Raw genomic sequence first — 23,504 nt, forward strand, 5'->3', positions numbered from 1 at the left:
GGGTGAATAAAAAAATATTTTTAATTAAGATGAACGGTCAGTAGGCCTAAATGTGGGAAAGAGGGAGAGAGCGTATCAGTGAGACGGAGCGAGAGAGATGGGGGGAGAGAGGCATATCAAGCTGTCGATATGTGACGGCAACCGTCTCTGGTCCGCCGACTCAGATTAATGGAACTCATTCCAGTAGCATATGAGAGAGAGAGAGAGAGAGAGAGAGAGAGAGAGAGAGAGAGAGAGAGAGAGAGAGAGAGAGAGAGAGAGAGAGAGAGAGAGAGAGAGAGAGAGAGAGAGAGAGATATTCAGCAAATGAATGAGATTAGAGGAGAGGAAGAGGGAGGGACAGGAACATTACATTGGGCCTCAGCATATTTCATCTGCATTAGCCCCCCACACACACACACACACACACACACACACACACACACACACACACACACACACACACACACACACACACACACACACACACACACACACACACACACACACACACACACACACACACACACACACAAACAGTGAGTCAGTGATACTGACTGTCTTTTTTACTTCACCTTACTCGTAGAACGGGGCTGTTACTGTTACTGGTGTGTTTGCTTCAGTATTAAAGCTGCGTATCTCCTCCATTCAGACGTGTTGCATTGACACACCTGTGATTGACAGGCAGGATGGATTACCCGATTCAATCAGGCAAGGAACCCTGATTTGTCAGAAATGAGCCGAGAGTGGTTTAAATTTGCTCATCCAGAAATTATCTCAGTCAACTGATAGCTTAAAGGTGGCTTGGCCATTTCTACCAAACTATGCCCATATAATAGCTTTTATCATACCTCCAGTAGCTTTAACACTCAAATCCACTTCATATCAAAGGTTAACAACTAGGAATCTACAGGAAACCCTGGCATTTTGGTCTCAGACTATAGCTCCCTCTGTTCCAGTCCTTAAATCCACCTTAACTTTCACATCCTTTGGCTCAAACAGGAAAAACAGCGGTGAGACAGAGAACATACAAAACATGATGATAAGTAACAATGGTAAAACAATGTGTAGGCATAGGGCAACCTTTAGTTATGCAAACAAATCAAAAAGCCCCAAAAAGAATGCATACACACTTGAACCTACACATATGCTTACACACACACACACACACACACACACACACACACACACACACACACACACACACACACACACACACACACACACACACACACACAGTGTCTCGTCACACATACACAGACACACACAGTGTCGTCAGCCTCAACAAGAAGAGAGCCCTGGGCTACAGGAGTTGTTATTAGTCAGGATTCTAGACATCCTACACTGGAAACATCCTCCCTCTCTCTTTTTGAATATTGAGTCCACTGAGCTGTATCAAACACTTAGAACTGAGGTTCCTACCTTTGCACTAGAGATCTTTCTCTCGCCCTCCCTCCCCCATCCACCCTCTCTGCCAGTGTCTCTCCCTGAAAATAGCTCTCACTTAGTAGGCCTACCTCTCTCTACATCGCTCTACCTCTCCTCAGAATGTAATTAATGTCCGTTTAATGCAGTTAAAGTGGCGCTAGGCATGGACTTGACTTGAAGCAGGGCTTGGACTGAGACACACAGTGACTGTACGTTGTTGACAGCCGATCTTGGTGAGGAGATAGAAGGGAATAATCCCAACTGTGAATTGTCCAACCTACACTGGTTTAAATATAAAGTGTTGATGAGTCACCGGTGAGCCGGGAAGACGTGCTTCCTAAAGGAGACTTTGGCAACCCATGGCTTCGCACCCACCACATGTATTAGCATTAGCATCTCAGCTTAGCAATAGCACCACAGCTCACATTAGCTCGTCAAGAAGGACCCTTGTGCGGTCTAAAAAATGTATGATAAATATGTTCCCAGAAACTAATCGTATATGCTGCATTTCAAATACTGAAAAATGGCGGGTGTAAGAGGCTGATGTCATTTTGCCTGGAATGTCGATGTCATTTAGTGTAACAGCAAGCTGAGGTCATTGTGTTTTACTCAAGCTGAAGTGGTCAGGACCCAGTGTAATTTACCTGAGTGCTCGTATCGTGGTCCGCAGGTCTCTGAGCTGAAGAAGAGGAGGAAGAGGCGGATGAGGAGAAGGGGGATGGGGCACCAGGTTGAACGGGTCCATCTATGGGGGAACAGGGGTCCCCACTCCCAGGGCTCTCTAAGCAGAGGAGAAACAGGACGTTAAGTCATACAATGCAAAAACGTTGGCGGTCGTTGCCCTTGCCACTTTAAGATCTTGCAAACAACCGCAGGTCGCTGACCTGCGAGCGCTGGCGGCCCGCTCGGGCCCTGCTTGGGGCTACGGCTGTCGCTGAAGCTGTGACCGGGGCTCTGGCTCCACGACCTGGCCCGGCCCGGCTCCACCTGCTGCACCCCCGAGCCCCGCCGCTGGCTCCACGACTTCACCCTCTCCCTGGGGGTCCGGGCCACGGCCAGGCCCGGGAAGCTGGGGCTGGGGCTGGGGCTGGGGCTGGGGCTGGGGCTGGGGCTGGGGTTGGGGCTGGGGCTGGGAACGGGGCTGGGGGTGGGGGTGGGGGCCGCGACCGGAACCAGGACAGGGATGGGGACGTGGTTCTGGTTGTGGTTGTGGTGAGGGCTGGGGTGCTGGGTGGTGAGGGCCTGGGCCACATTATGCTGCAGCATGCTGAGACAATCCCCCAGGCAGCTGAGGGTGGCCGCCGACGTAGCCTTCAGGAGCAGCAGGTCCTGCCCTCAGGAAGAGGGGGGGGGGGGGGGGGCACGGACACAGACAAGACCACACAGACACACAGACACACAGACACAGACAAGACACACAGACACACAGACACAGACAAGACACACAGACACACAGACACAGACAAGACACACAGACACAGACAAGACACAGACAAGACACACAGACACACAGACACAGACAAGACACACAGACAGACAGACACAGGCAAGACACACAGACACACAGACACAGACAAGACACACACACAGACAGACAGACACAGACAGACACAGACACACAGATAAGAGTGAGCAAGGGAGAGCAATGGGGGACACGGTTACAGCTTGGCAACACAACATTGCCATCAGTATTCAGAAGGACCACTTTACCCAGACGTTTCATGTCCCATCAGGGAACCAAACACACAGATGGTCTTGGTGATTTATTTTTCAAGCTCTTTCCAAATACTTTAAAATAACTATTATTTTTTTTTTTTTCCCATAAATGCATGTCATTGTGGACTACAATTGCCATCTCATGGTCGGTTTCTCAGTACCATTTAGCAATGACCTAATTGGCACTATTAAATAGTAATAGCTCACCGCTAAGTAATAGCAAATTGATGATACTGTCCATGATCTGTGTTTCTAGGCAGGTGTCCTACCTCATCCAGAGAGGAGAGGGGCCCCCCGCGGGGGGGCAGGGATTCAATGGAGTTCACCAGGTTCTTCTGCTGACCTGCCACCTGGTTCATCACCTATACACAGGACACGGACACGTGTTATGTACGTAGAGACATAACCAGGGAGGGAGGACAGAGACTGACAGAGAGACATGTATGGTGTAAGGACAGAGACAGAGAGACCTAGAGAGGGTGTAAGGACAGAGACAGAGAGACCTTGAGAGGGTGTAAGGACAGAGACAGAGACCTAGAGAGGGTGTAAGGACAGAGACAGAGACCTAGAGAGGGTGTAAGGACAGAGACAGAGACCTAGAGAGGGTGTAAGGACAGAGACACAAAGAGAGCTACAGCTACAGCAACAAGATATAAAGGACATTCAAATGTTGATTTTCTGAATGAGAGTACCTTCTACTACTAAGTCGATTTGTTTGTTAATTTGCATTTCAAAGACAGCTTAAAGCATTTTGTCCAAACAAAACTCATTCTCTCCATCCTGTAATCCAGATACATATGCACATACACTAGCTGGAATAGTGAAGCAGACCTGCAACAATGCAGAGAGACTAAACACACAGCATTCACATATGCTCTGCACACGTCAGACAGCCCTCTATTCAATGTTTGTTCTGATCAATCTGTGAATAATGACAGACTTCAGTCTGTTAGCTTTGTAAAGATTTGAAAGAAAAAACACTGTTCTCTTTCACGGCTGCCGATTCTGCGTCACACACCTTGATACCGAATTTTTTTAACAAAATAATTTAGCAAGCAGATAGTATTCAGCGCGTCTAATTTATCTGTATTAGACACATTACACATCTTTTGAACTGCTTCCGTGGGTCTTATTCATTATCCTAATAAATTGAATTATGTGTATTGAAGATGACGGAGGCCAGACCAAATGTTATTATCCTGTTTTGTATTTTTGTGACTATCACAGCATGGGATTGTGGCTCATGCAGTAAGTGAGACTTAGCAATACTTGGATGGGATACTAAACACTGCTTTGGTAGTGTCTCTCATTAGGGGGCCTGGGGCGGGAGGGACGGTGGCAACTCAGTGGAGGGGAACCAGTGGTCAGTAGAACAGCGTTGTGATTATGTAAGGAAGTAGAACCGCGGCTGTGCGGACAGACACTGCTGAAGGTCCACGTGGAGGCTCAGAGTCTATGTGCTGCTCCGTGTGCCAGGGTGATTCCCGAGGGGGTCCCCCTCAAATGGCCATCCCAGAATACATCTCTCCTCCGGTGGTTCAGCACTGGGACCGAGGACCACTCACAGAGGGATGAAGAGACTGGAGGCGGGTAAGGAATAGAATATTGAATACATTGAGGAGAAGGCTGCAACAATGCATCAGAGCATCACACATGCGCACGCACACACACACACACACACACACACACACACACACACACACACGCTGCACGCACGCACACACACACCCACAGTAATTATAATTGACGCAACCATGTCAGTTCTAGTTGTAGATTGCAGACCAGTGGGATATCAAGTCTTATCTAGGACAACGGAATGAGGGGAGCTGGGATAGGCTGCATCTCAGAGTTTCTCGCTCACATACTCACAAACACCAACACAAATACTGTTTGTGGATAAGCACCCCCAACACACACACACACACACACACACACACACACACACACACCAACTCACACACACACACACACACACACACACACACACACACACACACACACACACACACACACACACACACACACACACACACACACACACACACACACACACACACACACACACAGAGACTCAGTTAACATCACCAGGCTGTCTCTCCCTCTATAAACGCACAATATCACTCTTAAACACACACATACACACACACACACACACACTCAAACACTCAAACACACACAAACACACAAACACACAAACACACACACACACAGACTCAGTTAACATGTCCAGGCTGGCTCTCCCTCTACACACGCTCTCACAGTGCTAGCACTAGCTAGATCGTGTCTCTCCTCCACAAGTGCTGCTCCCAGGGGACGGTGAGTCATCAGCGCTCAACAGCTCAACAGCGAGAGAGCAGCTAGCGTTTAGCTCACCGGCGGCCCCCAACCCATTCTGTTTCTTGCCTCCTTTTGAATCATCTTCCAATCGTGTTTTAACCAGGAGGAACATCAGCCATCCCTTCATTTTCTTTTCATTTTTGTTCTTTGTGAAGTGAATTAAAGTAACATAAAAGGGAGTGTGTGGCCTGTGTCGTCATGCCGCAGAACACGCCGCAAGACGTCAAATTAATTATAAACGTACAATCCATTCTACCATTTCCATTAAAGCTTTGCTTCACTGGATATCATCCATCATGTCCTTTGTCTGTTTTTCATAACCATAAGCAGAACCATAACCTGTTTTATAAGTCCAGCGAAGCAATAGCATGGTCAACCGTATAATTGTTATTTTTCAGATTTAACACAGAATCTAAATTTAATTGGTAAAATAAAGTCAATGTGTCATTTCATTGTTTGTGTCACATTGCTTTGCATTGCAGTCACGTGTATCGACAGATATAAAGAGGACAGATATACGTATACCTGACTCAGGATCTTTACTTATTTTCTTACTTTTATCCATCCTGCAGTGTTCCCTGTAAGGCAGAGTTATACAAAGCAGTATAATACGACTCCTATATCCTCAGTAGAGCAGTGTCTAGGTGCACACACACACACACACACACACACACACACACACACACACACACACACACACACACACACACACACACACACACACACACATATAAACACACAAACACACACACGTAACCTCCGGGGAAGAGAGGCTTGCCTTCTCTCCTTGCAAGGAGATGTTTCTTTCTTTACTGCAAACTCTCACCGTTGCTCTCCAGTTTAAGTGCTTCACAAGGCTCTTTCCTTCCCTGCTCTCTAAAGTAGAAATGAGGAGAGAAACCTGGGTCTCTCTCTCTCACTCTCTCCCTCCAACTCCCTCCCTCTCTGCCTCGCACTTTAGCTTCTCTCCCCATCTTCCCCCTCCCCTTCTTCCCATCATATATAAATAGCACAAGACACCAAATATTGCTTGTCGAGCCGTGAAAGAGTTATTGCCCTGTGGCTGTTAAATAATTAGTATTATCTTAGCATGCTTAATGCATGAACAGAAAACAACAGTCTCAGTAGGCTTCCATGCTTCACTTCTGCCATTGTACTAGAGGACAATTTTATTGTCCCAATTGAATGAATGAAGAACGACAGAACTATACAGCAGGACAATCTAGTGGGAAGGCGGTTTGACTCCGCGAGGTGGTGTTCCAGCCCTGAGGTCTGCAGCCTCAAGAGGCCTTCTTGAGCAAGGTGCTTACTACAGGTAGCTGCACATTTAGGGTAGGCGACGAACGAATTAAGTACTAAGGCTTCTAATGCGTGACATACAATCGAACAAAAGCCACAAACCAACACAAAACCCTTTGATTGTGATCTTGTCTGTGATTAAAATATATCAAATCTCTCTCTCTCTCTCTCTCCCTTCCACTCTCTCTCCCTCTCCCTCTTCAGCTCCCTTCCTCTCTCTCCCTCTGCCCCCCCCCCCCCCCCTCCCGCATCAAACCCTCATGCAGTCAACTGGGGGAGGAACAAGAGACACAACGAGACTCCAGAAACTTCTGTGCATGACTCACCAGAGCCCCAGCAGACAGGCAGATGAATCGCTCCCCAAACCTGAATGAATTAGGGAGGGAGAGGTGGGCTGTTGGGGGGATGGGGGGGCTATTCATTAATGCGTTGGAGTGAATGGCGGAACTGAGTTTGGAAACACGAATTGATTGACTTTTAGAATAGCCCTCTTCCGGAAACAACAAATGGACAGGATGACGAATCGCTTTCAGACCTGGCAAGTCAATGTCATCACTAAATGGATAAGCTAATGATTCAGACCATTAATCACGGTCATAACTGAAACCCTGTGTGTCCTGCACGGGCCGGAACACCGGTAGCTAAGATCGTTCCCCTGCACAGGGTCCCGTGACCAGCAGACATAGATCACCCCCAACACCGGAGGGGTTATATAACAAACTGACGATTCACTCCCTGATATGCAATCATCACCAAAAGCTGATCCAACAGGTTGACGAATGACTGGACGAGATAGATTCCCCTTTTAAAACCTGCTGGATGACAAATGGCTCTCTCCGCTTCTTTAGCTGCTCTGAAAAAAATATCAGATCAGGTATCAACAGGAACGCACCGCTATACGGCAGAGCCAGGGGCGTCAGCATCACAGAACCCTGACCCCACAGCTGATTCTGCCTTCCAAATCAATTTACTTCTCAGTTTAAGGAGATTTCACTTTTCCAAGCAAGAGATTATGTTGAGATGTGAGATGATTCAAACATGGATTTTTCAACACAGTGTTTAAATCTTCTCCCTCCTCTATTTGAAGAGTGGGTAAAAATTTGGGAATTTACAAAAACCTGTGATTGACAGGCAAGAGGGATCCCTGACACAAAAAGGGAAGAGATGCCCTGATTGGACAGAAATTTGCCGGAGGTAGTCTAAATGTAAATTGGCTCATAGAGGCACAGGCGACTCAAAACAAATATTCTCCCCGCATAATTCAATAACTCTGAATTGACAGACGGCCATGAGATTTGTAACAATTAATAATCAAATTAATAGCTCCTAAATTGTACCTAAATCGCCTTTAATATACCACCTGCTGCGCAAAACTTTCATATTCATTAAATAAATTATTATAGGACACTTTTTGACGGCAAACTATTTTATTCAATAGAGCATCAACAGAGCATACAGAGAGCAGCAACGCTGAGGTGTGTTACCATAGTGAAGAGTAAAGCAATGGCTATGGCTGAAGCCAGCCATATGTTTAGGTTATCGTTGTGCTGATAATGAGACAGAATAGGATATTAGAATAGATAGGTCCAGGTAGTCTTTTAATTGTGAATGTGATATAATTAACACAGACTATTATGTTAAGTAAAAAGTGGTTCTCCAAATTTAAACAGCAATTTGTTGTTGCTCTCCCTCCAAAGTGTGTGTGTGTGTGTACCCTCAGCAAAGAAAAATAAATAATAAACGTTTCAATGGATGAAAAACACTGCATTGAAATCTTCTATGGTTGAATCCTCTCACATCTCAACATAATCTCCACCTTATCTCATTTAGAAAAGTAAAATTTCCCAAAACGTATCCGTGATCCATTAATCAACGATTGCTTCAAGTAAATCTAATTTTACAACTGCCATCTTGGTGTGGATTAATGTAATGCTTCTGGAAATGTTACTTCCTAAATTAACTTGTTTTTTGTTTCAATCAACCCTGCTTCCTTTCATGAAATAGAGTGGTTCCTCTCTCCTTCCCTTGCCATCCATCTCTGTCTGTCACTGTCTTCCACGTTGAGGCCAAGGCATCCATCTTTCCAGCAGCCAACCCTTCTATCCATTTATCCTCTTCTTATTCCTCCGTGGAGCACAATTCATCTTTCTGTTTACCACCCCTCTGACAATATTATTTAGTGTCTGAAGTTTTCAACCACACAGCCAACTTAGATCTCACTTTTTTCTTATTTTTCTTTCCAATCTTCTGTCCCTCTAACTGTACATTCCCCTTTTTTCCCTCCCTTTCCTCTACTTTGCTAATCGGCCGAGAGCGCAGAGGTCTTAAGTGCTGGCTCAGTTACGAAGTGTCCTTGTGAGTCATTGCCTGTGAAACGCGAGCCCTCGTCCTGTCTCCCTCAACCTCTCTCGCCCGCCTCGTAATTCAGAATAATGTCACTGACCGGAATATCTCCCCACCTGGCTGAACTTCTACAAGGCCAACCTGTTCATAATCATCAGCATATCTGACACGTTAAAAGCATGCGTTAATTTAAAAAGTTAAGCGTCATTTTGTTGTGATTTTCTTTGTGTGTGTTTGTGTGTGCACGTGTGCATGTGTGTGGGTGTCCAGTCTCACATCCAAGGTGCCTGCATGTGACACTGGATGACCGGCTCAGGGCCCTCCTACACCCAGGACACGGTCAGACCGTACACCCCGGCCCCTCCACTACACTGCACCCAAACGGCTTGCTATGCCCTCACTGCAACCAGACCTCAACTGACGCTCGACAAATTATTAAATGTTCAGACATCAGGCCGGCTGAAACCCCTCACAACTCATCTGTTCAGACTGCACCCGGGCCAATGAAAACCCCCCAAAACCTCTATCTGTTGTTCTTATAAGGTAGCAGTTGAACTTGAAGCAGTTTGCTTACTGAATGAATTGTATATACACTCATGGTTCTTGCACTCATTGTAAGTCGCTTTGGACAAACGGGTAAGCTAAATAAATGGAACGTAATGTCATAATACACACAATGTAGCTTAGAGAATGTAGTATAAATAAGAAGACAGTAGAAGTAGACATGAGTGTTTGTAATAATGCTAAGAGGCTGACAAAATATAGAGACACTCAAACACCCAGCCTTTCAAATGGGCGCAGATAAGGACATGGTGCCCTTCAGCACCATGGACAGCTCCCGTGTGTGTGTGTGTGTGTGTGTGTGTGTGTGTGTGTGTGTGTGTGTGTGTGTGTGTGTGTGTGTGTGTGTGTGTGTGTGTGTGTTTGTGTGTGTGTGTGTGTGTGTGCGCAAGAGGATATTCATGTCCCCTTCACAATGATATTATAATATTATTATCCTTTATTAATTATTAAAAAGGTGCAGTAAACGAGGTTCCCGAGAGGTGAAATAACAGGCCAGAGGAAGGGTGATCACGGACAGACAGGAGGACCTTCTGTTTGTTCCTGCAGTTTCATTTCATCATGCAGTTTCATCACTTTCAGTAATAGTTAAAATGCTGTGTTATGAATACTGAATCTGAAACTCTCTTCGACAATGTTCACAAACATTTTGGTAGTTAAACGCATTTTCCCAGGTCGCCGACCTGATATCTGAATATCTGCATTGATTGGATAAATACAGAAGAATGGGAATAGAGCGATGGTACCACACAATAAAGAAACGCAAATAAATAAGCGTATTGTTATTCAGAATAAACACATATATATATATACACATACATGCATATACACATATCAATAAAGACAGGTGTAACGATTCATTCTGTTCCATTCAATCTAATCTCCCAACACTTGGAACTCACCCCCAAGCAAGCAGCTAAAAGCTGGAGTTAACGATTTCCTGTCCTAACAGCAGGGGTGAGACGTTCAGAATCAACAAATAATTTCCGTTTGGCTGGTTTGGACAAACACAGCGAGAGCAGGACTGGTTCCCTCGGCTCCGCGGGGTCTCCCCCGGTCGCCGCCTTCTCCACGGACCAAAGGCCAGCGGCGTTATTGAATTTCCTGCCCCCCATTTAATCAAATAATCAAATAATCAAATAAGCAAGCACTCATAATCTTAGGGTGCTGATATTAATATTTGAGAAGCCCGATTCCTCTTTGTCGGGCGGGTCGGATCAATATCGAGCAGTGTAGCCGAGGGCATATCAGATTTCTCCAAGCGCGGGCTGAAGGAAGGAGGACAGTAACGGCCAGTGGAGCTCCTGTTAGCAGTAAGCACTGAAGAAAGACTCAATCGACTGCAGCCCACTTTGACACCATCGTCACCTATCAACTAACCCCACGACAACCAAGCTACGACCCAATCGCACCAGAGGAATGTCCCGTCAAAGCCATTCCAAACCGTGCGACGAGAAACCCTGGAAGCACACAACACGGCCGGCAGACTCCAACAGTCTCAGCGGCAGCCGGTGCTACGACCCCCAGGCCTGTTCAGGGTTTAACCCCGTCCCCCCTACCTCTCTGACCTCCAGTAGACCCCCGAGGAAGGGCCAGCCCAGGGTCCAGGAACACCCGACTTTCCTGCAGGTCTGGTGGGGGCTGAGGGTGCCGAGGCTACGCAGAGGGGAACCCCCAGGGCGGAGCTCCGGTCGAGGATGGAGGTGGCGGTGGTGGTGGTCGGGGGGAAGGGGAAAAGGAGCAGCGGGAGGAGGTGGAGGAGGAGGAGGAGGAGGTTGGGGTTGGGGTTTGGAGGTGTTGCCAGGTGGAGGTGAACCCAGGTGCGGAGAACCGGGGAAGAAGCAACATGTCACCTCTGATGAGGCGACGGAGGAGGAGGGGCGAGGAAGAGGAGGAGGAGGAGGAGGAGAAGAAGAGAAGCATGCTGGGAAGTTGGAGGAGGAGGAGTAAGAGGAGGAGGCAACACAACATGAGGTCTGGAAGAGATGGCTGCAGCAGCTAGAGCAGGAGGAGGTGAGGGGGGAGGTGCAGGGAGAAGGGAATAAGGAGGAGCAGGAGGCGATGCAGGGGGGGCAGGTTGGCATCAGCAGCTGCCCGAGCTGCTTTCCCCTGCCGGCATCGGACACCGTGTCACCGCACTCTGGCGCCGGCGCCGTCGCACACAGGGGCATCTTCTGCCCCAGTGCACACACACAGATACACACGCCTACACACACACACACACACACACACACACACACAACCCTGGCACAGGGGCACTCAGTCAGCCATGCATACACTGGAGAGATACAGCAGAAAGTTGGACAAGAGACAGAGAGAGAGAGACTGAGAGATAGAGAGATAGAGAGAGAGAGACAGAGAGAGAGAGAGAGAGAGAGAGAGAGAGAGAGAGAGAGAGAGAGAGAGAGAGAGACAGAGCGATAGAGAGATAGAGAGAGAGAGACAGAGAGAGAGAGAGAGAGAGAGAGAGAGAGAGACAGAGAGAGAGAGACAGAGCGATAGAGAGAGAGATAGAGAGAGATAGAGAGAGATAGAGAGAGAGAGACATTCGTAGCGGGAAAGCAAAAAGACGGGAAATGCAGAGATAGGAGAACAGAGTGCAGAAGAGGTGAATGTAGTGGGTTTTGAATGGAAGAGGGAGAGCGGGACTGAGGGAGAGAGGGAGAGAGAGGCAGAGAGGAGGAGGAGGGAAGAGGGGGCAGAGCGAGGGACGAGAGTCACCGAGAGATGAGACGTGCTTGGGCACAGAGCACAGAGATGAGCGGAGGAAATAAAAGCAGAAGGGAGGGGGAGGGCAGAGAAGAGAAAGGGGAGGGGACGGGGGAGGGGGGGGGGTCGTCCCGTGAGAGCCGACGCAGGGCTTACGGAGGTGAGGCGACTGAAGGGAGAGGACGGGTAGAGAGAGCTGCATGCAGTAAGAACATCTTGCTTGCATAGTTTATCCGGTGGGAGCGCGCAAAAACACACAGACACACACACACACACACACACACACACACACACACACACACACACACACACACACACACACACACACACACACACACACACACACACACACACACACAAGCAGGAACACAAACTACTGTACTGCTGCTGTAAGGTTTAAACGTGGTCATTACAGAACATTGGAGCATTGAAGTTCCTGCTGATTGATGCTAAATGGCTGGATTGGACACCCTTATTACATTTAATTGTGTATCTTTAAATTTGCCCAAAAGGCCGATATATTACCACTGCTATCTGGAAGGTAATAGAATCTCATTATTTTAGGAATTGGTTTTCCTGTGTTTTAATATTTCCTCAAACTAAACAGGCAGACCATTATCGAACTATCACCTGGTAATTGTCAGATAATTCAGACTTGCTTGTAATAGAGATGAGGGTATTTCCTTTTGCACTAAGCATGACTTAGTGCAAAAATGCCAAAGTCATGCTTATATACAAATTCAACTTTTACAGATAACAAAGTCGAACACGACCTTTCCTGGGTAAGCAGTTTCATATCAGATTTATATACAGCTCTTCCTATACCTTCTCCCACTTCCCTCCAGAGGCATACCACACACACACGCACACACACGCACACACACACGCACGCACACGCACGCACACACACACACTCAGAGTGAAGGGGACTGGCGGTATGCAGCGCTGAGCTGACTTGATCGCTGTTTATCTGCACTCCGAGCGTCAATCATAACTTGGAAGACTCTCAGAACACATTCCGGGGGGACTGGTAAACACTTATGTCACAAATGCGTCTCAATCAATCTTTGCTCTGACTGGTAGTCTCCCCACCATGCGCTGAATTACAGGCTAAACAGACACCAGGCTGGCAGGGGATCAGGCAGGGAAGCGAGGACTCACTCGTCAACACAGCGCTCCATTACAGAATACTGATGAGCAGATTCAAAATGTTCTCTTTCAAGCAAACATTACAAAGTGCTTGACTGGATACCAACCGCTTTACATAAAATGGTATGTTTGTTAAATGAAGAGGCCTCAGAAGATAGAGATAGAGATAGATTGAGATACAGAGAGGGGCAAAGAGAGATAGAGATAGAGAGATAGAGAGATAAACAGAGAGAGACAGTGCCAGAGCCAGAAATATCGGGGGACAGAGAGAAAGGGATCGAGAGACAGAGAGACAAAGAGACAGAAATGCAAATTCTGGTGTGTTTCGAGGTGAACCGTTCTGGAGTCGGTTCATTGTTGATACTACCGCATCCATCAAGATGCGAATGATTTGTGGACAACACCCCCCTGCTTGTCATATGAGGGCGCCGAGCCCAGCGGCGGGTTCAGCCGGATCCGAAAGACACCGCAGCAACATGATTACATTTCACCGTGAGGACGCCTGAATGAGTCACTTACGAGACAGGACAGCAAATGCAAACAGCCGCGCACACGCACGCACACATACACACGCACTCATTTTTTTATTGAGAATCAGCAAACGCCTGGGTCATACATTTTTCAACCATATACACTATTTCAGTGGCTCTCTCTCCCTCTCTGTTCAGAGCAGTGGCCCACTCAGGGCAGCAGACTTTAGCTCAGCGCCTCCTTCAGGCCGGAGGTCACTGTGCCTGAGTGCCTCCCCTCCGTCTTCTCTGTGTGTCACGTTGTGTTGGCTTGGGGGGGGGGGGGGGGGGGGGGCTAACAGGAAGCCGCCGCTGAGACCACTGAGGGAAAGAGACACTGAGTGACATCACCATGAAGATCGAGCCTCCCAAAGCGATCGAGCGTTAGTAAAGGACACCCGAGACCTTTAAGGATTACCCCACCCCTGCACTTCGAGCACATGGGCTTTCATTAGATGACTCCCTTTAAAGGTTATTACATGATATAGCCTGGATCACCTCTGATTGGCTGATACTATGTGCCAATAAAATACTGACTACATAGCAGAATGTTGCACTGGAAAGATTTGGAGAATCAGAGCCTCACTCACTCCTTTTTGCTAAGTAAACCCGTAATAAGGGACCACAATTCAGTCGCAAAATACACACAAAATACATTTCCCTGCTGCTACCATTGAAGCAGCCAGTGAGAGGCCAGACACCCAGATGGTCATCCACGGGCTGTGAAACGAGACTGTAGGCCTGCTGACAGAGCTGAGTCAGCAGGGCTGGCCGACCTTGTGAAGCCTCTCAGCGAGGAACAGGCCGGCAGAGAACATCTAACCAGCGCCATTTGGTCATTTATTCCACTGTTGTTAACTATAATGTGTGTGTCTGTGTGTACGTGTGTGTGTGTGTGTATGTGTGTTGGATTGTGAGTGTGAGTGAATTGTGCGAATGAGTGACAGAGTGACAGAAAGAGTGGGACAGACAGACATGTGTGTGCATCTGTGAGCGTCAGTGCACATTTGCATACCTGTGTGTGTGTGTGTGTGTGTGTGTGTGTGTGTGTGTGTGTGTGTGTGTGTGTGTGTGTGTGTGTGTGCGTGCGTGTCACTTTGCTTGTATGTGTGTGTACCTTGTCGTTGGTGTCAGAGATGCGTCGGGAGCACAGCTGCAGCTGAGTCATCCAGAGCCGCTGCTCCTGAGCATCGGAGGCTGGGGGCAAAACAAACACACGCTGACATCAAATCACAACCACAACCACTGCCCTTACTTGCACTACAGGAACCTCCAGCCCCTAGCCGAACCTCTTACCCCTACAGGAACCTCTAACCCCTACTGGAACCTCTAACCCCTACAGGAACCTCTAACCCCTACAGGAACCTCTAACCCCTACAGGAACCTCTAACCCCTACAGGAACCTCTATCCCCTACAGGAACCTCTATCCCCTACAGGAACCTCTAACCCCTACAGGAACCTCTATCCCCTACAGGAACCTCTAACCCCTACAGGAACCTCTAACCCCTACAGGAACCTCTAACCCCTACAGGAACCTCTAACCCCTACAGGAACCTCTATCCCCTACAGGAACCTCTAACCCCTACAGGAACCTCTATCCCCTACAGGAACCTCTTACCCCTGCAGGAACCTCTATCCCCTACAGGAACCTCTATCCCCTACAGGAACCTCTAACCCCTACAGGAACCTCTAACCCCTACAGGAACCTCTAACCCCTACAGGAACCTCTAACCCCTGCAGGAACCTCTATCCCCTACAGGAACCTCTAACCCCTGCAGGAACCTCTATCCCCTACAGGAACCTCTAACCCCTACAGGAACCTCTATCCCCCACAGGAACCTCTTACCCCTGCAGGAATCTCTATCCCCTACAGGAACCTCTAACCCCTACAGAATCCTCTTACCCCTACAGGAACCTCTTACCTAAAGGAACCTGTGTGTTTGTTTGTGTTTGTGTGTGTGGAGGGGGGGGGGGGGGGGGGTTGCTGTCGAGCATATCCAAAGTGCTGATGGTTTGTATCAACACATCTATTATCCAATTACTTTTTTCAGATATTTTTTATTTATTCGTGTGGTGAGAAACGCTATAAAGGATTTAAGATTTGGTGGTAAGACAAAGGGCGGCCGATGAGACGGATTGGTTGTGACACAAAGGGGGGTTAATCACAAGGATATAATTAGAACCAGCTAAACATCTAGCTGCATGAGCATTATATCAAACATTAATAAAATACATTTTCAGAGAAAAAAGCTAACCTCAGGCTACTCTATATACACGGAGGGTCTTTCTGCTAGTGTGGGCAGAGAGCAGGACCAGTGAATAAACACACATCTTCAAACAAAGCCTCCACCAGGGATCACGTTGGTCACACCCCGTTCAACGGACAACACATGGAGAGATTAAATGTCACAGAGAGAAAAGGTGATGGACGAAGTTATAAAAAAAGGGACAAAGAGAATCCCCCCCATTGAAAAGGAATAGGAGGAGAGGGTAGAGGAGCCGGGAGGGGGGGGGGGCAGCTGGGGGAGGGTTTCCAGACAGGTGGATGGGTAGGACGATCCAGACCAGGGGTCGGCAACTCTAGGCACGCGTGCCACCAGTGGCACGTGGCAGCATAAATATTGGCACACTTGAAAAAAAAAATGCGGCACAATGCGGCAGCATAATCATTACTACAGATTATTTTTGCACTTTATTCTGTTTTGGGCATTTCCTCCCAGTGCAAATATGTTTAAATGAGTTACTGAAAGCAGTGTTCTGAAATGTTGATGCATGATTGTGGACTATATGGAAATTAGGGCCCGACCGATATTGATTTTTGAGTGCCGATGCCGATGCCGATTATTTTCAGAGAAAAATTACGATTACGATTTAATCGGCCGATTTAAAAAAAAAAATTATAATAATAATATAAAACGTAGTTTTTGATACCTTAAATATACTTTAAACACTTTTGAAGAATATGTGAATTGAATGCAGAATCTTGCATTCAATGCAGTGTTTTAGAATACATTTACAGTCAAAAATGAGTGTAAAATGTAAAATAAATAACTAACTCCCAATGTGCTGCGCTCGTGAGCAGTGACTAACACGTGCGTGCTGAGCAGTATGGTCTCACCGTTAGAGTCTACAGTATAACAAATGAACATGGCCTGGGACCTAAAGAAAAACAGGCACAACGTGCTCAAACAACGCGTCTTGTGTACATTGGTGAGGTGAGCACGCAGCTGCCTGAGCGAGCGTGCTTTCATGTTGTACGGTAAAATTCAATCTCCTCTTTTTTACTCCAGCTAAAGTTGTTAGTTAGCAAGGCGAGTAGGAGCGCAATCTGCAGGATACTAATCGCAATAACATTTATAAAAAATAAATAAAAAATAAAATAAATAAATAAAAAATCGGTTGTAATCGGCGTCTTTTTGGCCGATGCCGATTATTTTCAAAAAGGCTATAATCGGCCGATTAAATCGACAGGCCGATAAATCGGTCGGGCCCTAATGGAAATAATACAATTCCAGGCCTTCTGGAAATGTTCTTGGTCACAGTGTCGTAATTCAGCTTAATATTTAATATATTGTTGCTTAAGGCACACTCATTAACGAGAAAATTTCAAACTGGCGCTGCATGTTGAAAAGGTTGCTGACCCCTGATCCAGACAGACACAGCTGGAGGAAGCTGACCCCTCCGGTCGACCCACCAGACCATTGTGATTGGTAGTCGGGTTCTGCACACCCTGTATACCGAAACCCTCTGAGGCGCTAAGGCACACATGCACGAGTGTGTGTGTGCACTTGCTGATGCACTTCCTGTCCCTCTCTATCAATGTCAATCATGCAGTCGTTTCAATTGAGTCTCAAGAAGTGATTGATTGAAGTATTTTAGACTGAATACGAATGGGTGTCACACAGTGTCCCTAACTTCCAGTGAAAGACCACATTCTTATTTAAGCTGATTGAATGTGATGAAATATATAGTTATTAATAGCTGATATCTTATGAACTGACATTGATTATGTTGGTTTGAGAGAGTGTGTGTGTGTGTGTGTGTGTGTGTGTGTGTGTGTGTGTGTGTGTGTGTGTGTGTGTGTGTGTGTGTGTGTGTGTGTGTGTGTGTGTGTGTATGGTGTGAGTATGTACAAGTGTCTGTCTCACACACACACACACACACACACACACACACACACACACACACACACACACACACAAAGATGGGTACACACAGACAAACACATTGACACACACACGCACAAACACACACACTAACAAATTCTGCCAATTAAAAGTTGGCGACACCAACATTTCCTTGCATGTTACCATATTGTCAGAAGACGAACCAAGCGGTAGCTGTGATGTACATAGTACCTCACTATACCACTTCTCACCGTAAGCTTCAGGGTGATTCCAACACTAGCCTGCTGATACTGTCCCTTCAGACGCGCACACGCACACGCACACGCACACACACACACACACACACACAATAATTGTAACGCCCAAACACAGACACACACACGCAAACACAGACAAGCACATCGAGAGACGCCGAGGTGTGATTGTGTGAACAGGTATGTGACGCACATTGTGGGCTGCAGGAGCTAGATCCCACCCCAATCAGGTTATCTTTATCTTTAGTGTTAAGAGGCTGTTAGGAATCACAATTAGTTATATGAAATGTGGATGATGATGTTCAAACTAATATGTTTGCCCTCGTAATGTGCTGGCACCACTTTCATGAAATGTGACCTTTCTTTTTTTTTCTTCATCTCGTGAATCGAGTTTGGTTTGAGACGACAGGATTAACCCTAACACTCTTCTCCAGGGCAGAGCTAGTTGACTCCCCCGCCGTCCACGACAGTTCGTCCTCATCACAGATCCTCTGCCCACTGCACCACCGCCTCACCTCTGAGCTTGTAGACGTCCCCGTTGACGGAGAAGACGGTGAACATGTAGGGGAACTCCTCACAGGAGACCACCGAGGCGCCGAGGAGCGGCAGGGACCCCCGGGGGGGCCGCTGGCTGTGGCAGGACTCGTTCAGGAAGTAGAGGAGGTGACTCCTCTCCCGGTTCAACACAAAGTACCTGCAGGGGAGGAACCCAGGGGCAGGGGTGAGGAGCTGCTGGTGACGGGGAACCGCAGACGGGAGGGAGATGTAGGACAACAGCAACCACTGGAGTTCTACCAGCCGTTTCAAAATCTGGAACTAGGAACACGGATATGGAACTGGATGTAAATGTTGCCAACAGTGCCTCCTCCTTGCCAAGGAACATATTTGTCTGGTTGACTTTATTTTTTTCTCTAGCGATGGGAAAAGAAATATGAGAACAATTTTGGGGGATATACTGTAGAAGAAAGCAATATTGTGGAACATTGTCCTAGAGGTGTAGAGCTGGCAGTCAACGATCATTAAAGCTAGGAGAACATCCATCAGGGGGAATTGGTGGAATTGAGCTCGCTCGCTCTCTCTCTCTCTCTCTCTCTCTCTCTCTCTCTCTCTCTCTCTCTCTCTCTCTCTCTCTCTCTCTCTCTCTCTCTCTCTCTCTCTCTCTCTCTCTCTCTCTCTCTCTCTCTCTCTCTCTCTCTCTCTCTCTCTCTCTCTCTCTCTCTCTCTCTCTCTCTCTCTCCCTTGCCTTGATGAGAGATTGTGGAGCGTTCTTATTTCATTGCATGGTGTGCCACGTTTGGAAGCAGCTACAGGCAAAAGAGTGCGAATCTTGGTTCGCCATGTATCCATGTGGTGGAGGAAGAGAAGGAGGCTGAGGAGGAAGAGAAGGTGGAGGAGGAAGAGAAGGTGGAGGAGGGAGAAAGAAAAAGAGAGAATGAGAGAGAAAGGGGGAGAAAGAGAACGAGAGGGATAGTGACTGAGTGCACACATGGGAGTGAGAGAAGGAGAGAGAGAGAATGAGGGAGAGAGAAGGGAGATCGCAATGAATAATTTAAATCTGTTTTCACAGAGCAATCAACCCCTTTTTTAGTCCATCAGCATTCCCATGCAACTGTAATGTACAGATTATAATACTAGAAGAGTGGAGTGTCATATAGTCAGTGTGTATACAGGGATACCACTATGTATGTGTGTGTGTGTGTGTGTGTGTGTGTGTGTGTGTGTGTGTGTGTGTGTGTGTGTGTGTGTGTGTGTGTGTGTGTGTGTGTGTGTGTGTGTGTGTGTGTGTGTGTGTATAAGTCATTTATATACAAAAAATATGTTTTGCAAACGTACATTTAAAAATGCACACTGAATTGCTAGGTTAGTTGTTGCTTTCATTCATGGAAAATGTGTGCCTGCTGCCCCCCCAGGCTGTGAATCAGTGACCTCATCCTCTCCATCACACAGGCTGTAGAGACTGAACCTGCAGCCACCTCCCAACCCTGACCTGGTGTTAATCCCTCCCCCACCACTCACGGGAGGAAAAGCTCTGAGGGGCTACACTCGATATACAGGAATATTCACATAGATCCCAAAACGTGCAGGCGGGTTGGGTGGGAATGGGAGGAACACAGAGACACATACACACACACACACACACACACACACACACACACACACACACACACACACACACACACACACACACACACACACACACACACACACACACACACACACACACACACACACACACAGTATATCAAATATGTAGACACTCAAAGAAACACTCCATCAAACACGCACAACCAAACAAGAACAGCAACCCACCAACACACACACACACACACACACACACACACACACACACACACACACACACACACACACACACACACACACACACACACACACACACACACACACACACACACACACAAATATAATAGAAAAACACACAGACAAGCTAAGAGATGAATAACAAGTAAGCTGTGAGAAAGAATGAGATAAAACAAGAACCAGGGAGAGAAGCGGGTTGAAGAAAATCACAGGAGATAAAAATAGGTGGGAGAAAAAGGGGAGAAGTGTTTCCGAAGAGTGTTTGATGTGAGATAACAGATTTTGTCACCAGCCAAGAGCTTGAAGCAGGGAAAGCAGAACACGCAGACAGCGTGACAAACAGAGATGTCTTCCGAGATTGGACCTAGAGACTTGTGGAGTGGACACAAAGGCCGCCAACAACACTGACCTACTTCACACTACATGGCACGACCGAACCATAACAACGGTGAAACTCCCAACATAATCTCAATATTCTTCCATCCATCTAATGCATTATTTATTATTATTCATGAGTTTTTGAAGGCAGAGTGTTAAACCAATAGCGTGCCCCGGTCTTCCTCAGTGCTGCGGCAGTTGACTGTATCAAGCACTGACGGGGTTGGGGCTGGTGGTTTCACATCATCTGGGAGGCACTTCCTGCCTCTCAGATGACGTGCTCACACGTTTACCGCTACACTATGTAACCCTGTCCTTCTCCGCCAGGCACATCGATTACACCTTCCGGGGATGACATCGTTAGATCAAAGACGCAAGTCGACCGACTGCCAAAAGCGAGAGCAGGTTCGGAGAACAGCCTGCCCCTTGGCCAACTCGCCGTCAAGCGCCTCTTTATGACAAACAACAACAAACAGAGAAACACAGCTTCCCGTGTGGCAGAGAGAGAACTAATTAAGCTGCAAATATCGAAGAGAGCATCCAGCACTTTCTCTGTCTCCCCCTCTTTTGGTTCTGACAGAATGGGGAATTAAAGTTGGGAGCTGGGTGACAGAATTGAGATATGTTGCGATGGCTTCAATATTAATACTGTAGAAGCGAGAGAGCTCATGCATAGGCAGAACTCTACATCACATCTGCCCCTTAACACACACACTGTACAGCTAGGTCTTTCAGTGTGGGTGCCTGTGTGCATATATGTGTGTGTGTGTGTGTGTGTGTGTGTGTGTGTGTGTGTGTGTGTGTGTGTGTGTGTGTGTGTGTGTGTGTGTGTGTGTGTGTGTGTGTGTGTGTGTGTGTGTACCACGAGCGGTCACAAATGTGATCATGGAGCTCATTACACGTCTGGATGGTCTTCCAATCGATCCAGTAGGACAGTGTGGGTGGGGGGGGGGGGAGGAGAGGAGAAGAGGGGGGAGAAGAGTGGGAGAATAGGAGTTAGGGAGGGGAGGAAGGAAAGATGGGGAGGAGATGAATGCAAGGAGAGGAAGGAGAGGGAGGAGAGGAGATGGGGAGTAGAGAAGAGGAGGGGAGGAGAGGAGATAGGGAGGGGAGCAGAGAAAAGGAGGGGAGGAGATTAAAGTTGGAGGGGGAGGAGAGGAGGGGGAGGGACGCGTGGGTGTACAGGAGTAGTGCAGGGGGTTTCCTGCCCGAGTGGATGACTCATTCAGTGATTCTCATTCACACACACACGCACACTCACACACGCACACACACACACCATCACACGCGCGCACACAAACGCGGACACACTCGCACACATCCGCCCCGGCATCTATAAGACGCACCAATGCCCAATGCCCTCTTCCCTTCGGCTTCCCAAATGAACGACTAGACGGCTGAGCTCGTGAAATCTGATTGATGGGACTGGAAGATGATTGGAATGAACACGTGGCTGGATAGATGCATGTCCAGGAAGTTATACCACTAGGCTAGTCCAGCGACACATCAACAACCATTAGCTTGCATGAGAAAATAACTTTGCATATGATTGATTGACTTGTTTTCTAGTCTGAGGAGTCACAATAGCAGGTGAAATAATAATAAATAAATAAAATGCAAAGTAGCAACATTCAATATCCCAGACTAAAATAGTATCAGCCTAAACCTGTGCGGCTACATTGACTTGTTGGTAGTTGAGTAAAACATAAGAAATATAATACAAGAAGCACATCAAAGAAAGATCAAACTCAAGCAAGAACATCCCACCTGTTCTGCCAGCCTTGGAGCAGGTTTGTGTATTTCCTGAGCACGCCTTCCAGGAGCCGCTCACTGCGGACCTGGTGAAGCTGAGGAGGACCGGGGCCAGCGTCACCGTCTTGCGCACCTCTGGACAGCCCTCCCTGGACACCACCTGCGGCCGGGCCGCCCGCCTTGCCGTCCCCCACCGGACTCCCGGACCGCCCGGTCCACACCTGCTGCCGTCCCGTCGCAGAGCTCCCGTGACGCGCGGAACGGTTCATGTCTGTGGCGACAGATCCCAGTGGCTCTCCTGCACCCCCAGGGTCCACTGCAGAACGTCTGTGTGGAAGTAGGAACAGCGGCAAACAGAGTAGAGAGAGTGCAGCAGGAGGAGGGGAACACGACGCTCATTCAGCGGCGATGCACATCAAAGTGATGGTGGCGCGAGTTAAAGACAAGAGCTGACAGAGAAACAACAAATAGACCCTTTGGAAATGTTGACAGAGGGAGGGTATATTCCGACTGTGTCCTCGCTGCGGTGTACACTAGCTCCCTTTCTCTGACGTTATTGCGTTTTTGTTTTGGAAATCCCGGGTTGGTCACTCCCCCCAATAACTCGGGACACGCCCCCTCCTTGTAAGGAATGCAGCATCTT

General features: G+C 47.6%; 1 protein-coding gene across 1 annotated transcript in view; it reads right to left on the reverse strand.

Annotated features, from left to right (window-relative positions):
* Nucleotides 1–23,445, reverse strand: part of LOC132467529 (oxysterol-binding protein-related protein 11-like) — a 47,183-nt gene extending 23,738 nt beyond the window's left edge. Inside the window, exons 1-7 of the mRNA XM_060064860.1 lie at nt 22,877–23,445; nt 18,928–19,106; nt 15,148–15,227; nt 3,393–3,485; nt 2,550–2,736; nt 2,292–2,441; nt 2,052–2,188 (exon numbers count right to left, since the gene is read on the reverse strand). Coding sequence (XP_059920843.1) covers nt 2,052–2,188; nt 2,292–2,441; nt 2,550–2,736; nt 3,393–3,485; nt 15,148–15,227; nt 18,928–19,106; nt 22,877–23,130 — 1,080 coding nt within the window. The 5' untranslated portion in view covers nt 23,131–23,445. The remainder of the gene's footprint in view (nt 1–2,051; nt 2,189–2,291; nt 2,442–2,549; nt 2,737–3,392; nt 3,486–15,147; nt 15,228–18,927; nt 19,107–22,876) is intronic.
* Nucleotides 23,446–23,504: the final 59 nt, after the last annotated feature.

The sequence above is a fragment of the Gadus macrocephalus genome, chromosome 11, assembly GCF_031168955.1.
Source record: "Gadus macrocephalus chromosome 11, ASM3116895v1".
NCBI classification, from domain to species: domain Eukaryota; kingdom Metazoa; phylum Chordata; class Actinopteri; order Gadiformes; family Gadidae; genus Gadus; species Gadus macrocephalus.